At 37.9% G+C, this 13059-nt stretch overlaps 1 protein-coding gene and 1 long non-coding RNA gene across 2 annotated transcripts; one reads left to right on the forward strand and one right to left on the reverse strand.

Annotated features, from left to right (window-relative positions):
- The first annotated feature begins 789 nt into the window (after positions 1–789).
- Positions 790–9887, forward strand: ndufc1 (NADH:ubiquinone oxidoreductase subunit C1). The gene is made up of 5 exons (XM_051421298.1): positions 790–821; positions 4777–4913; positions 5520–5623; positions 9525–9600; positions 9769–9887. Exons 1-4 carry the CDS (start codon positions 805–807, stop codon positions 9582–9584), a joined length of 318 nt encoding a protein of 105 aa, XP_051277258.1. The 5' UTR covers positions 790–804; the 3' UTR covers positions 9585–9600; positions 9769–9887.
- Positions 2798–4946, reverse strand: LOC127375282 (uncharacterized). Its single transcript, XR_007887348.1, has 2 exons — positions 4811–4946; positions 2798–3499 (listed from the first exon to the last, which is right to left on the reverse strand). It is a non-coding gene; the product is annotated as an uncharacterized LOC127375282 (long non-coding RNA).
- Positions 9888–13059: the final 3172 nt, after the last annotated feature.

Raw genomic sequence — 13059 nt, forward strand, 5'->3', positions numbered from 1 at the left:
TTTTATTTGTGAAAATGCTAAAGGGGAGATTTCACCGTTTTTGTTTTACACCAAGACCTCATTAGACCAGGTCCACAAAAACCACTGTACCTAGACCTCTCAAATCTGGACTGGATTGATGTACAGACCCTGAAGATTCATAAAAACACTTTGTGAAACCTTTATTGAAAATAAAGGGACAAACATTTTTTGAACATCTTTTCTTTCATGTCAAACCCCGTCTCTCCATCTCATTTTGAATGGACATGAAAATGTCTTCTTTCTCACTACAAAACGGTAAAAAAGTAAAAAGGTTATGTTTATCTCTTGAGAAACATTAAACACATCTTCATCGATTGCTCAATTGGGAAACATCCTATAAAAGTCATGATTTGCACTTACCTTTCCTCCATCTGGCCATGGTCCACTTTTGCCACAGCTTCTGTCACCGTCAGTTTGCAGACCTCTTCCATAGCCTTTATTGTTGCCTGTGTTAGAATCACTTTTGCTATTAGTGCTATTATTTATCATTTGAACAATACAATTACAGCAATTATCACAATTATGAATACCTGATTGATTAAAATAGTTTGTTGGCTTTACTAACATCTGCCATCATTTCAGACCCTGTTCTTGTTCTCCCGGCCACCAGTTGTCCTCTTTGTGTTCCTCCCTTTCCTCATCACCTGACCAACTACCTACCTACAGACATGATACTGACCCTACCCGATTGTCCATAGTTTAAAAATATTAAGATGACGACCCACAACCTGGAACCTGCAAAGGAAAGCAGAGAAGCAGAAAACAAAGAGGCACCTTGACACAATGTTACAAAAACAGAGGTGAGGCCATAAAAACTTAAAAGAACGAAAATTGCTGACTTTTTTACTGACTCTGTGCCTTTTCAACAACTTCACCATGTAAAAAGATTTGAGAGGTCTAGGTGCAGTGGTTTTGGATCGAGACCTTGTCCAAAGTGGTCTATGTGCTGAAAAAGTGTGAAATGTGTCTTTATTGCATTTTCACAAATAGAATAAAGGTTTCACAAATTAGAGACTGTGTTTTTATGAATCTTCAGGGTCTGTACATCAATCCAGTCCAGATTTGAGAGGTCTAGGTACAGTGGTTTTGTGGACCTGGTCTAATGAGGTCTTGGTGTAAAACAAAAACGGTGAAATCTCCCTTTAGCATTTTCACAAATAAAAGTTTCACAGATACAATCGTAGGTGTCAGGCAAAGCTGATGTCTTACCTAAAATGTCTAAAACGTTTTCACATCAAGAAGTGTCACAAAAAACAGACAATCAGTGGACAAACAGTCGCACTGCACAATAAGTTCATTTCCCCTTAACTTTCCCCTTAAGTGCCGAATCGGAGGCTGGCGAATCGGAAGCCAACTTCAGCGTCGTCTGCTGCGTGCATTTGGTGAGCCAGGCGCTGGCCCTTGTGACTGTGGTGGTAGGGTATCAAACCTACGGGCAGGAAGCTAGCTATGTAACTGATGCTAAAATTAGAACAAACAGAATAGACTGTATGAAAAAAAGCTTTCAACTAATAACACATACCGCACTTGTCTTTAAATCAACTAAATTCTTTCTGTTTCTGTTTTTCTCAGACAGATCTTTGAGGTAAACATGCAGTGTGTTAAACAACTGATGAAGTGTTGAAAGCTGGGCATACTGGGCAATGAGAGCACAATTAAACTGATTCAACCATTTTGAAAAGATATGAAAGATATTTTATTGAAGTAGTAGTATAACTCAAGTATTTATTGTTAAGGTAAAGTTATTTTAAATATTTTAAAAAAACAGATTGTATCTGAATAAAAGTTACTTAAATCCATGTTCTTTATAGTTTATAACTGAATTTACTCAGTTTTCTTTCACTTAAACAAATTATTACATTACCTGTCAAAACAGCTGACGTACAATAAAAACAATATATAATTAATTGATTATCAAAATGGTAGACAATTCATTTTCTGTGGGGCTTTTTATGTGACTAAAATCAAATCTTTACAGTTGGGGTGGTCATTAAAAATTATTTGAATCCATACTTATGATTCCTATACAGCATTATAATGCTTACAGTTTTATAATACTTAACTTACTTAAAGTACCGCACACTGCGGCAGGGTCACAGGTTGGATTCAAACCCAGGGTCGTTGCAGCAAGGACTCAGCCCTGCTACACGGGGTGCCTGCTCTACCAGGGCGCCCTGAATATCCTGCACACATTTAAGATCACTCAGAACAAGTAAGCTGCTTCAACTGGTACCAGAGGAGGAAGTGGCCGGAGCACTCAGTGAAAGCTGATGTGGCTTTCTGTCATTTGTATGCATTTATTTACCACAAATGAGTTCCCCTTGTATTTTAGTCAGATGATAAGGAATGGGATTTTCTTCCTGGGGAGCATACCATTGATGGATTCACTATGCTCTAATTTGGCGCCCACCATGGATATTTGTTTTACCTCAGACATTGTCTGGGCTGCAAATGCAGTTACCTTTGCCAAAATATTTAAGGTTTCCATACTGTTTTTGTTTGTAGTACAACTCTTCATCCAGAGGAGGGCAGTGTGGCTCTCTGGCTGTGCTGTAAACAGAGCAGCCCATGTGGAGAACTGTAGATTCTGTTTGCTCTGCACCAGGAAGACAAACAAGCTGACACAAGCCACCATCATGTCACCTTTTTCTTTGGCTGTTGAAAATGTGCCACTGCCATTGTACACTGTAAAAAAAAGTTTTTAAAAAAGGTAGAAAAACTGTAATATTCTGGCAGCTGGGGCTGAAAATAACTGACTCATAAAAATACATCAATCTTGGGTAATTTCTTGGCTTTTTAATGTTTGATTAAAGATATTTACACATGTAAAATCAACGAAACTATAAATACAGGCAAACACTGCAATACAAATGATCAGGTTTAAATTTACCAAAGAGTGCTGTAATTATTTGATTTTTCTTATTTTAATTTGGACTTTAAACGTTATAGAACTGTAATTAAAGTCACCATCTGTGAATGTACATTGATTAAAAAAATGTATTCAATGTTTTTGTTTATATATTATACAAGATATCTGTCAATAAACAAACAAATACATGTAAAATTACAGAACAAATACTTTTTTTACATCATTTTAGGAATGTATTAACAGTATTAAACTTGAATTTAACAGTTGACTCTATTAAATAGGATGATAAATTTGAAGTGTCTTTTGATGTAACATGGTGTACTCTCAGAGCAGAGAGGTAGAGGTGAAGGGAGTTAATCTCTTGCTCTCTCCTTCCATTGGTCTCTTTTGCCTTCTGGAGGTTGGCCTTGAGCTTTTTCTTTTCACTCTCATTCACAGACAGCTTCTTCTGCATGGCCTTTTTTCTTCCAGCAGCTGCTGTCTCTCGTTTGTCCAGAGCTCTCTCTGGTTCTGGACCATGGTTTTTGCTGTGGCTCTCAGCTTATCCTCCATTTCCTTTGTTTGGGCCTCCATCTGGCTTCACATCTCCTCCATCTCTCTGTTAGATGCCTGTGCATAATGAGCAAAGAAGTACATCTTTTTCACATCACAGAGTATGAAATCTGATGTTGGCCCTATTTTTTCTCACAGGAGAGCACTGATCCGATACTGAGTGGTAATAGTCTGAACAGAAAGCCTGCTTTAACTACTAAATGAATCCCTTGTGTATTGTGTATGAATTCAAATACTGTACACAACACAGCTTAAAAAATAAGTTCTATAACATAAATTAATGAATTAATTGTTGAATCAACTCACTTGTTTTGAGTCCACTAAAATGCGTGCAGTATTTTAAGTTCTGGCAATATAATTCCAGTTTGTTCCATTGACTCATTTTCTTGAAATAGACTTTACATCGTAACAAAAATGTCAGCATTATAAAGTTGTATAGCTTTGGGTTAAACCATTTTTTAAATGAATCATCATAAGCTCAAGTATGCCTTCATATCATTCTTAATAAGTGTAAAGAAAGGCTAGTCCCATTAAAAAAACTAAAAAGGAATTGGCCATCACCATTTTGATCATCAATAAATTATAAATTGTCTTTTGCATCAGCTGTTTTGAAGCTAATGTAATCATTTGTTTAGTGGAAGAAAACTAAGTGGATTTAAACTTTTTTGTGTAAAGAAGATGCATTTAAGTGACTTTATTCAGATACATTTTGTTTACACATTTGAAATAAGTTTGGAGAAATGCTGCGTATGAATGTAACTTCAATGAACTGAATGGAATTGGTACAATTAGTTTAATTTATGCAAGTTACCTGAACAATAAATTGAGTTACTTCTATTCGAATCAAATATCTTTTTATGCTTTAAATGGTTCAAGACAATTTGCTTGGTTGGAATTCTGTAAAAGTGTTTTGACCAGTTGAGACATTCCTCTGGAGGAACCTGGATATTTCACACATTATCTGTCTCATGCACTGTTGTCAGGATACAGTGAAAGTTCCAACAATAGGAAAATCAATAATGGAACAATAGCTTGTAACCGTAAACAATATACATACACACGTTACTGTACATATTCACATATATGTTTGTATGACATCACGGCAGAAAAGCAAAGCAACAATTAAATAATTAAGTAAATAAATAAATATAATAATATATGTTGAGTTTAAAATGACAAACTGCAAGAGCATAGACATATATACATGTATGTAATGTATGTAATGTAAGTAATGTATGTAATGTATGTAATGTAAGTAATGTATGTAATGTATGTAATGTATGTAATGTAAGTAATGTATGTAATGTATGTAATGTATATATGTCTATGCGCAGGAGTGTTCGAGCGACTCGGCGATCATCTACTCACTCCTTCCAGGAAGTTGAATCGAGCGCGGAGTGGCAGGATCGCTCTTCTTCAGGCAAAATGACTTTCAACCGGTTATTAACTAGAGCTGTCCTCGTCAGCAGAGGTAAGGTGACCACACAACGGTAATGAACTCCTGGCTATGAGTGTTAAAGCCCTGTGGTTTACACTGATGTTTCCAACGTGAACGCCATGTTTATCTTGAGCCTGACCTTCGCCTAGCTTAGCTTAGCATTCTTGTAGCTCTGCAGTCACAGGCGATTTTCTTCCTTTAAAGTTATTATTTATTTAATGGCGGTGTTGCTTAACAACACGTTGTTTACCAATCGCTAATATATTCCTATACTGTTAATGTAGTTCAACAGTAAGCAGTAGTATCCTGTCTTTACCCAGGGACCGTTAACGCCGCTCTGTGGTGTGTGGAGAGCTGGAGCTCAGTGTCTCAGTGTCTCAGTGTTTGAGTGGGAGCAGGGTTCATTGTGTACAGTCCTGCTCGAACCCTGCTCCACTGACACCCACTGAGTGTGGGTCTGAGTGTGGGTCTGACTGTGGGTCTGAGTGTGGGTCTGAGGGTGGGTCTGAGTGTGGGTCTGAGTGTGGGTCTGAGTGTGGGTCTGAGTGTGGGTCTGAGTGTGGGTCTGAGTGTGGGTCTGAGGGGGGGTCTGAGGGTGGGTCTGACTGTGGGTCTTCACGCTGTCGTTCTGTTTTCCAGTTGGATCCAGGTCTGTGTTCACAAGCTCCAAGCCTGACCTCAGTAAGCCCAGCTGGTTCCGAGTGGGTCTGGCCTTTGGATCATCTGTTGTCATCTGGGGTCTGGTAAATGACCACTCCATTTCACTCACAACATTTTATTAAAGGTCCAGTGTGTGGTTGCAGATTGCAACTCACTCGCTTCACCCATCCATTTCCAAGGGAGACACTATGGTGCCCGCAAAACACACGAGAAAGGCAAACAGCATCTACAGCTGCTGTGTAGTTTGTCCCTTCTTGGCTACTGTAGAAACATTGTAGTTCAACGACCCGCAGCGTAGAGGTGGGCGATATATATCGTTTGCGATAATATCGTCATTGTTGTTTTGACGATGTGCAAATTTCCATTATCGAGTATTTAAATTACTTCGACAAAAACAATGAAACGCCCGCGGAAACTCCTCACATCCATTAATACACGGTGCAGCAGCGCTCTCTACAGCATGGCAGGATTCAGTCACACGACTAGTGGCCTACGTGATCACATGACGTGATCACGTGACCTCTCGCTAGCATCCTCCTTGCAACAGTTTAGCAGCGCGTTGTGATGGTAGAGAGAAAATGCAAGCACCTCCAGTTCCTGAAGCTACCGGTATGTCAGATGATTTAGTGCCGAGACGTGGGTCTACCTCTCTGCCAGAAGAGCGCTGCAAGTTGAAATCTGTTCAACTTTTAACACCGCTGGACGCTCGGAAAATGAGTTTTTGAGCTCTCTCAGCGCTGTAAACGCGTTTGGTGGACACAAGTACAGCTCAGACAATTCTAATCACATTTTAAAGGATATCGACTGATTATCGTTATCGCCAAAATCCCAAAAATATTGAGATATTATTTTTTGCCCATATCGCCCACCCCTACCGCAGCGTCTCCAGATAAAGTGTGTTATTCTGAGTTGTTTCGATTCCGATAACAAGTCAGGAATTGCAATTTCGAACACACTCTCAAATATCATTGCTGTGCTTTATTTTAAAACCGGGACAAGATTTTAATCAAATAGCACACTAATGAATGAACATATGAGCAGCAGATATATTAAACATTTAAACAAAATATGAAATATCAAAATATCAAAAATAAATTGGAGCAATCACATTCAAGGTAAAAAAATAATACATTTAGCAGCATTATCTCAGTTATCATAAGAAACATAAGAGAAAACAACTTTATCTTGATTCTGAACTTTGAATAAAAACATGAACAGTGATTTTATTAAACAATGTAAACATTAAAAAGATTAAATATAATAAAGCCTGGGTACTTGTGCTGCTCAAACATAGCTCAGAGGGTTGGTGCTGGGTTGGCTGCTGCCTTTGAGGAGTTGCTCTTTCGGAGCCTGTGGCTCCAGACTGCTGTAGCAGAAGAAAATGGAAACATTTAAAATATGATGGTGATAAATTTGTCATAACAGAGGACCTAAATAGTTTATGTGTGATAGTAACAATAACTTGTGACTAACTTAGCATCTCTATATGCAGTGGTTATAGTGATAACTGCTAACATTTACTTAACCATAACATTACCATAATTAATAATAGGAAATAATGAGTTAACCTAATGTTATTTAAGCTGTGATATATGGATTAATATAGGCTAATGTTTCCTGTACTTCAACGTCTGATTTCTTTGATGGTTAACTTTATCTTTGAGTCCATCATTTCTTACAAGACGTTTCACAAATACACCTCCTTTGCGTAGGTCTGTGCTCTTCAAATGCTCTAATAACCCAATATAAATAAATCACTGACAAACATGCACATGCTCTGATTATAATCATATAGCCTATAGATCAAATCTGGAGCGCGGTCATTCTTAAAAGTATCGATACTAATACATTTAGGAATCTTAGGAATAGAAGACGTTTTTAATTTCTGAGAATCGCGATACTTTTGAAGTATCGGTGCACCGTGCAACACTCATTCTAAGGTAACAAAAACACAACGATTCTTATTTTCAGCTGATTATACTCTAATGAAAACATACCTATGGATATTATATTCCATTTCTGACAATAGATCCTCCTCAATGTTACACACTGGACCTTTAACATCTATAATCTCTAAACTGATCAAGTGTTTCTTTTAGCCCCATGACTTTCTCAGTACTTAATTATAATGCTGTTTGTCACATTTGACCTTTATGCAAACATTTGCAGCTTCTGACTTCTATAATATTTCAGTTAATTGTGCAACCCCACTCTGTTCATAGCATGCTCTTTTTATCATTGACTAACCGAATTAATACATATCTTATAGCAGCTCATGTAGCAACCAGGCAAAGTTGGAGCACACAGCATCTGGTCCACCATGCAGCTCACTGTATCTCAGAGTGTTTGCCATTATTTCACCCATGAGAGGGCAGCAGTGAGCAGCAAGCAGGTTTTATTTTTAAAACGTATTCCAAATTTTTAATGTTTGATTTTCAGTGCCGCTTGGTGAATCAGGACAAAGGACTGTATGCTGAATTTCAAGCAGTAAATGGGTGTTAAATGATCTAATACAATAGATATATCTTTTAGAGTCTAAGCCATGGTAAAAGATCAGATCTTTACATTTGCCAGTTGATGTGTAATTCTATTGCACTTATTTAGCTGTAAAATGTTATTTTATCTAAGTCCAACAAAAAGCTCTCACAAAGTCCTAAATGAATCCTTTTGACAGCTGCAGTTCAAATTATGATGGGATGTGGTTGAATATCCCATATCATAATGACATCCTTTTTATTGGTTTATAGAGCTCTTAATGGTTTTAGTCTTACTCATTTATCAGATTTGCTTTACACTATGGGAGCCCTCCAGAACCCTCAGGTCTTCAGGTAGTGGCCTTTTATCGTCCCCAAAGCCAGAACAAAGAGCCACAGCAAGGCATCTTTTTATCCCTCCGGTCCTCTGTGGAACAGCCCTGCTGAGGACCTGAAGGCAGCACACAGTGTGCACACTTTTAAAAGCAAACTCAAGACTTTTTGTCAGATTTTTATTTACTTATCTGTTTGTCTATATATTTGTTTTTTTAAATTATTATTTATTTGTTTATTTATCTGTTTTATCACTTTTTTCCTATCCTGTTTATTTTACAGATTGTTTCTGTATTTTTTTAAATACATGGAAATATTAAGAACATTACAAAAATAGCCTGTGAATTTACATGTCTGATGTAAAATAATGTGAATGATCTGTAACTAATCATTAAATGCCTGCTTATTTAAAGAATTTTTTTCACAGATATTAACTGTTTATTTAATAGATTAACTGTTAAATTCAAGTGTAATACTGCTAATACATTTCTAAAATGATGTAAAATTAGTGATGGTAAAACGGTAAAAAAAAGTATTTGTTCTATAATTTTACATAGATTTGTTTTTTAATGGACAGATATCTTGTATAATTATGGAAGTTTTCACAACAAGAATGTGTGAATAAATAAATGTTGAATAAAAAATTGTTAGTGTATAAGCATTGGTAAACTAAAATCATTTTTTTATTACCGGAAACAGCAATAATTAGTTATTTCACAGATGTTGACTTTTATTACAGTTGAATAACTTTTAAAAATCAGATTCAAATAAGAAATATCTAATAATAACAGCACTATTCTGTAAATGTTAGTCTGATTATTTGTATGAAAGCAGTGTTTGCCTGAATTTATAGGTCATTTAATTGTTTTCACGTGTGTGTATCCTAAACATTAAAAAGCCAAAATGAAACAAAATTTGATGATAAAGCTGACTGTGTTTAATTATAGAAAATGACTGTTTTGAGTCCATTTTTTTTACAGTATTTTTTGGTGCCCCAGCTCCCACAATATTACTGTTGTGTTGTTGTTGTTGTTGTTGTTGTTTAACAGTGTAGGGTATTTTAATGTGGAAAGCACTACACCTCCACTTTGTTTGTATGAAAAGTGCTGTAGAAATAAAGTGTAACTGAATATGAAGAATGTTCTGATGCAACCAATCGTCTGTTTCACTCCTGCAGCTCTTCCAGCAGCACAGCACAGACGTACATGAGTACAAAGTGAGGAATGGCCTGGAATAACCTGCCACAGTGCTATGTGAGTGCTTGTTTAGATGATACTAAAATTGAATATGAAATCAACTTCTGTCATTATTGTGTCATCTGATACCTATATTGCCACACACACTGTCATCCAGTGTGAAGATGTAAAATGTATAAATAGATGAACAAATTAAACATGATACTCTGTCCTTTCTTCATGCAGGAGGTGGTCTGGTCCTCTTCTAGGATGCACCTGTACCTCTGTGCGTTTCTTTCTGTTTCCACTGTTCCTGGTTCCTCACTCTGAATTCTGTGTAAAATAAAAATGTATTCTGTGAAATATGCACGAGTCATGATCCATTTGTTCACATAAATTCACAGCTGCTGTGGTATTGGCATTTACTGTAGCACAAGTAGGTCAGTGTGTTAGAAATGTTTGATTTATTATTCTTAATGATGCATTGCATTTACAATTCCAAACAGTCACTGTATAAACGTCTAGTTGTACTGTACGCAGCTTACTGGCACTAGCACAGGGCTAACACTTGTTCACCTACTGTGGCCCCATTGCATATACAGTGCATACACAGGGAGCAGAAGGCCCCAGCTCGAGAGGCAGAACATTTATAGACATTGATTCTTACATTTCTCAGAAAGATTGCTTATATTTTTTATTTCGAGGAGGAATACTCAGTTTACTTAGTCAGTAAACACATAATAATATTTATCAGCTAAAATGAACATTGGGGTTGTTGCTGTGGCATTATAAACTCATACTCTTTCTTTTCTTCCGGTGCTATCAGACTTCGCTGCACTGAAGAATTTGTGATGGCCCCCGATATTAGCAACCTAGCATCCAGCTTTTATTGTTTGGGAAATTGAACACAGTGGTTTCGTGTTGGTATGAGCTGGCAAAATGAAAGCCAATTCACATGTCCATTTTTCACTGAATTGCCTGTTTTCATGGTCAACCTTTTAACGTTTGTTGTCCTCACACATTTTAGCCAAGCGGCAGATCCAGGCACAGCAGCCCTGCAGAGGTCAGAAATCGAGTGTCAGTGCTTCTGCGCACTGCACAGGTCACTGATATGCTGACTTCCCAAAGAACAGCCAAAGGACATTATTGAACATTGTAAATATTGTCATTGTGTATCACTACGTTAAAGGACATCTCTCTGATAGAGGGCAGCACCAAACTGTCCACTTAGAAATGATTGCTGTGAATGTTTAGTTTGTAAATGTGGAATTAGAAATGTTTTACTAAGATAGACCTAAAGACAGTATACAGAGCTGTAGCTAACCATGAGGACAACAGTTATATCAATAAGTCACATATAAATAATCGACAGCAGCAACACATTTGAGCCTGAAGATAGAATATTGTGTCCACATGTTGTCTGAAGTGACCTTCTGTGCTTCTGTATGGGGAGGATGAAAGTCACCATGATGTATAGAGGGTGATCAGTGCCATAAAGGAGAAGAAGCAGGAGAGGTCATTTATAAGATGACATGCTGTAGGGTAATTGTATAGGTCCAATGTATAACATTTATTTTCATTAGTGTATAATCACCTGCAAATGAGACTCGTTGTGTTTTTGTTATCTTAGAATGAGCTGAGTTTTGAGAGTTTCCCGGCCACCATAGTATCTTCTACACATCCTACACACGTTGTAAAAGTGGATATAGGAAGATAAGATGTACCTTTATTGATCCCCCATAGGATAAATTCAAATTCTACACAGCAGCATAGGGCAATGTAGTGCAAAGAGAACAGAAGTGGAGGTACAATAAGAATCACAAAAAAAGAATATTAGAAAATATGGACTATAAATGAAAAATATATACACTATATGCAATATGCAGTAAAATGGTGTGCAAAATATTCTGAGCAGCTTTGACTAAAAAAATAAACTGTATATGTGCAATTTAAAGATAAATATTAATATTAATTAATTAATTGATTACTTAATATTAAAAGTTTGTAGGTTGGAGTTAAACCGGTCTTAGTCAGCGGGTCAGCGGGGTTGGAGGTACTGGGTGCTGTGGCGTTGTGGAGTCTGATGGCCGGTACAAACGCTTTGAGGCTCGAGGCTGGATCAGTCTGTGGCTGAAAGTGCTCCTGAGCTGCCTCAGCTCACCGTAGAGAGGCACCACAAGTCCCGATGCCTCCTCCCCAGCACACACCAGCAAAGAAGAGGGCACTGGCCACTAGAGGTGTTGAAATTAATCAAATAATCGATGCATCGCGATGCAGACATGGACGATGCTGCATCGATGCAGTGGCCGACCGTAATCGATTAGCATGCAATGATGTCGCTCGTTAATTTTCCGGCCTCGGCATAAACATTCAAATGAAAAATAACCTTCTCCCGTTTCATCTAGACCTATGATAGACTCTAGTCTCATCCGGGTCTCATTTACCTGACGTCATTCGTCAAGATTCTCTTTCGTTCATATCGAATTTTGTTGTTTGTTGTGTATAGCCCCTTTCACACTGCCCAAAAAACCTATGTAAACTCGTTAACACCCGACATTAATCGGCTTCACCTCTGATCGGCATTGATGTGAACTTCACACCCACCATGGCGCCATGACGGAGGCAACGAAGGCTTGACTCCTCCGTCGGTAACCACTGTTCCCTCACCAGCTGTACTAAAGAGACCTCTCGCGTGTAGCTAGCTCGCTTAGCCTAGCTAGAGCTAGAGTGAAGTGGCTTTTATTTTGGAATTGGACGTGTATCGAACCAGGGCTGCGACGGTGAGCGCGCCAAATCCTAACCACTACACCACCAGTGAGGGAGGATGTTTGTATATTATATTAGTGATAGTGAGATGGTAAGGAGTGTGAATCTGACACCATTAAAGTTGGTATTGGTGAAAGATGACAACAGGCATGGCATGGCACTGTTATATGGACTGTGTGAAAAGTGTGTATGATGTGGCTCTTTGCAGTAACACAGTAAAACATTTGTCTCTTAGTCTCTGACTGGTTGTTATGCTTTGCACATTCAGGAAGTGCCATGTGCTCAGTGCTGTAGTTTTATGTATCCAATGTATTAAGAATTAGAGCACTGCAGAATGTTTAAAAAGCTATGAAGTGTGTGTGTGTGTGTGTGTGTGTGTGTGTGTGTGTGTGTGTGTTGTGTGTGTGTGCTGTCTGCTGTGTTCAGACTGTTAAATAAAAAAGATTGTTTATATCTTACTACTTGTGTTTTTGGATGAAAACAACCATATGGAGTAATATAGAAAACTGTATTATATTGAACTATACAGTATCTTAATGCATTCCGTCAAAAATGTATTTGACACATCGTGATGCATCGAGGAATCGAATCGAATCGAATCGGGAGATCAGTGACAATTCACACCTCTACTGGCCACTACAGACTGGTAGAACATCTGTAGTAATCCGAGTGCACACGTTGAATGACCTGAGCCTCCTCAGAAAGAACAGCCTGCTCTGTCCTTTCCTGTAGAGGGCCTCAGTGTGATCCGTCCAGTCCAGTTTGTTGTTG

Source organism: Dicentrarchus labrax, unplaced genomic scaffold, assembly GCF_905237075.1.
Source record: "Dicentrarchus labrax unplaced genomic scaffold, dlabrax2021, whole genome shotgun sequence".
Taxonomy (NCBI): Eukaryota; Metazoa; Chordata; class Actinopteri; family Moronidae; genus Dicentrarchus; species Dicentrarchus labrax.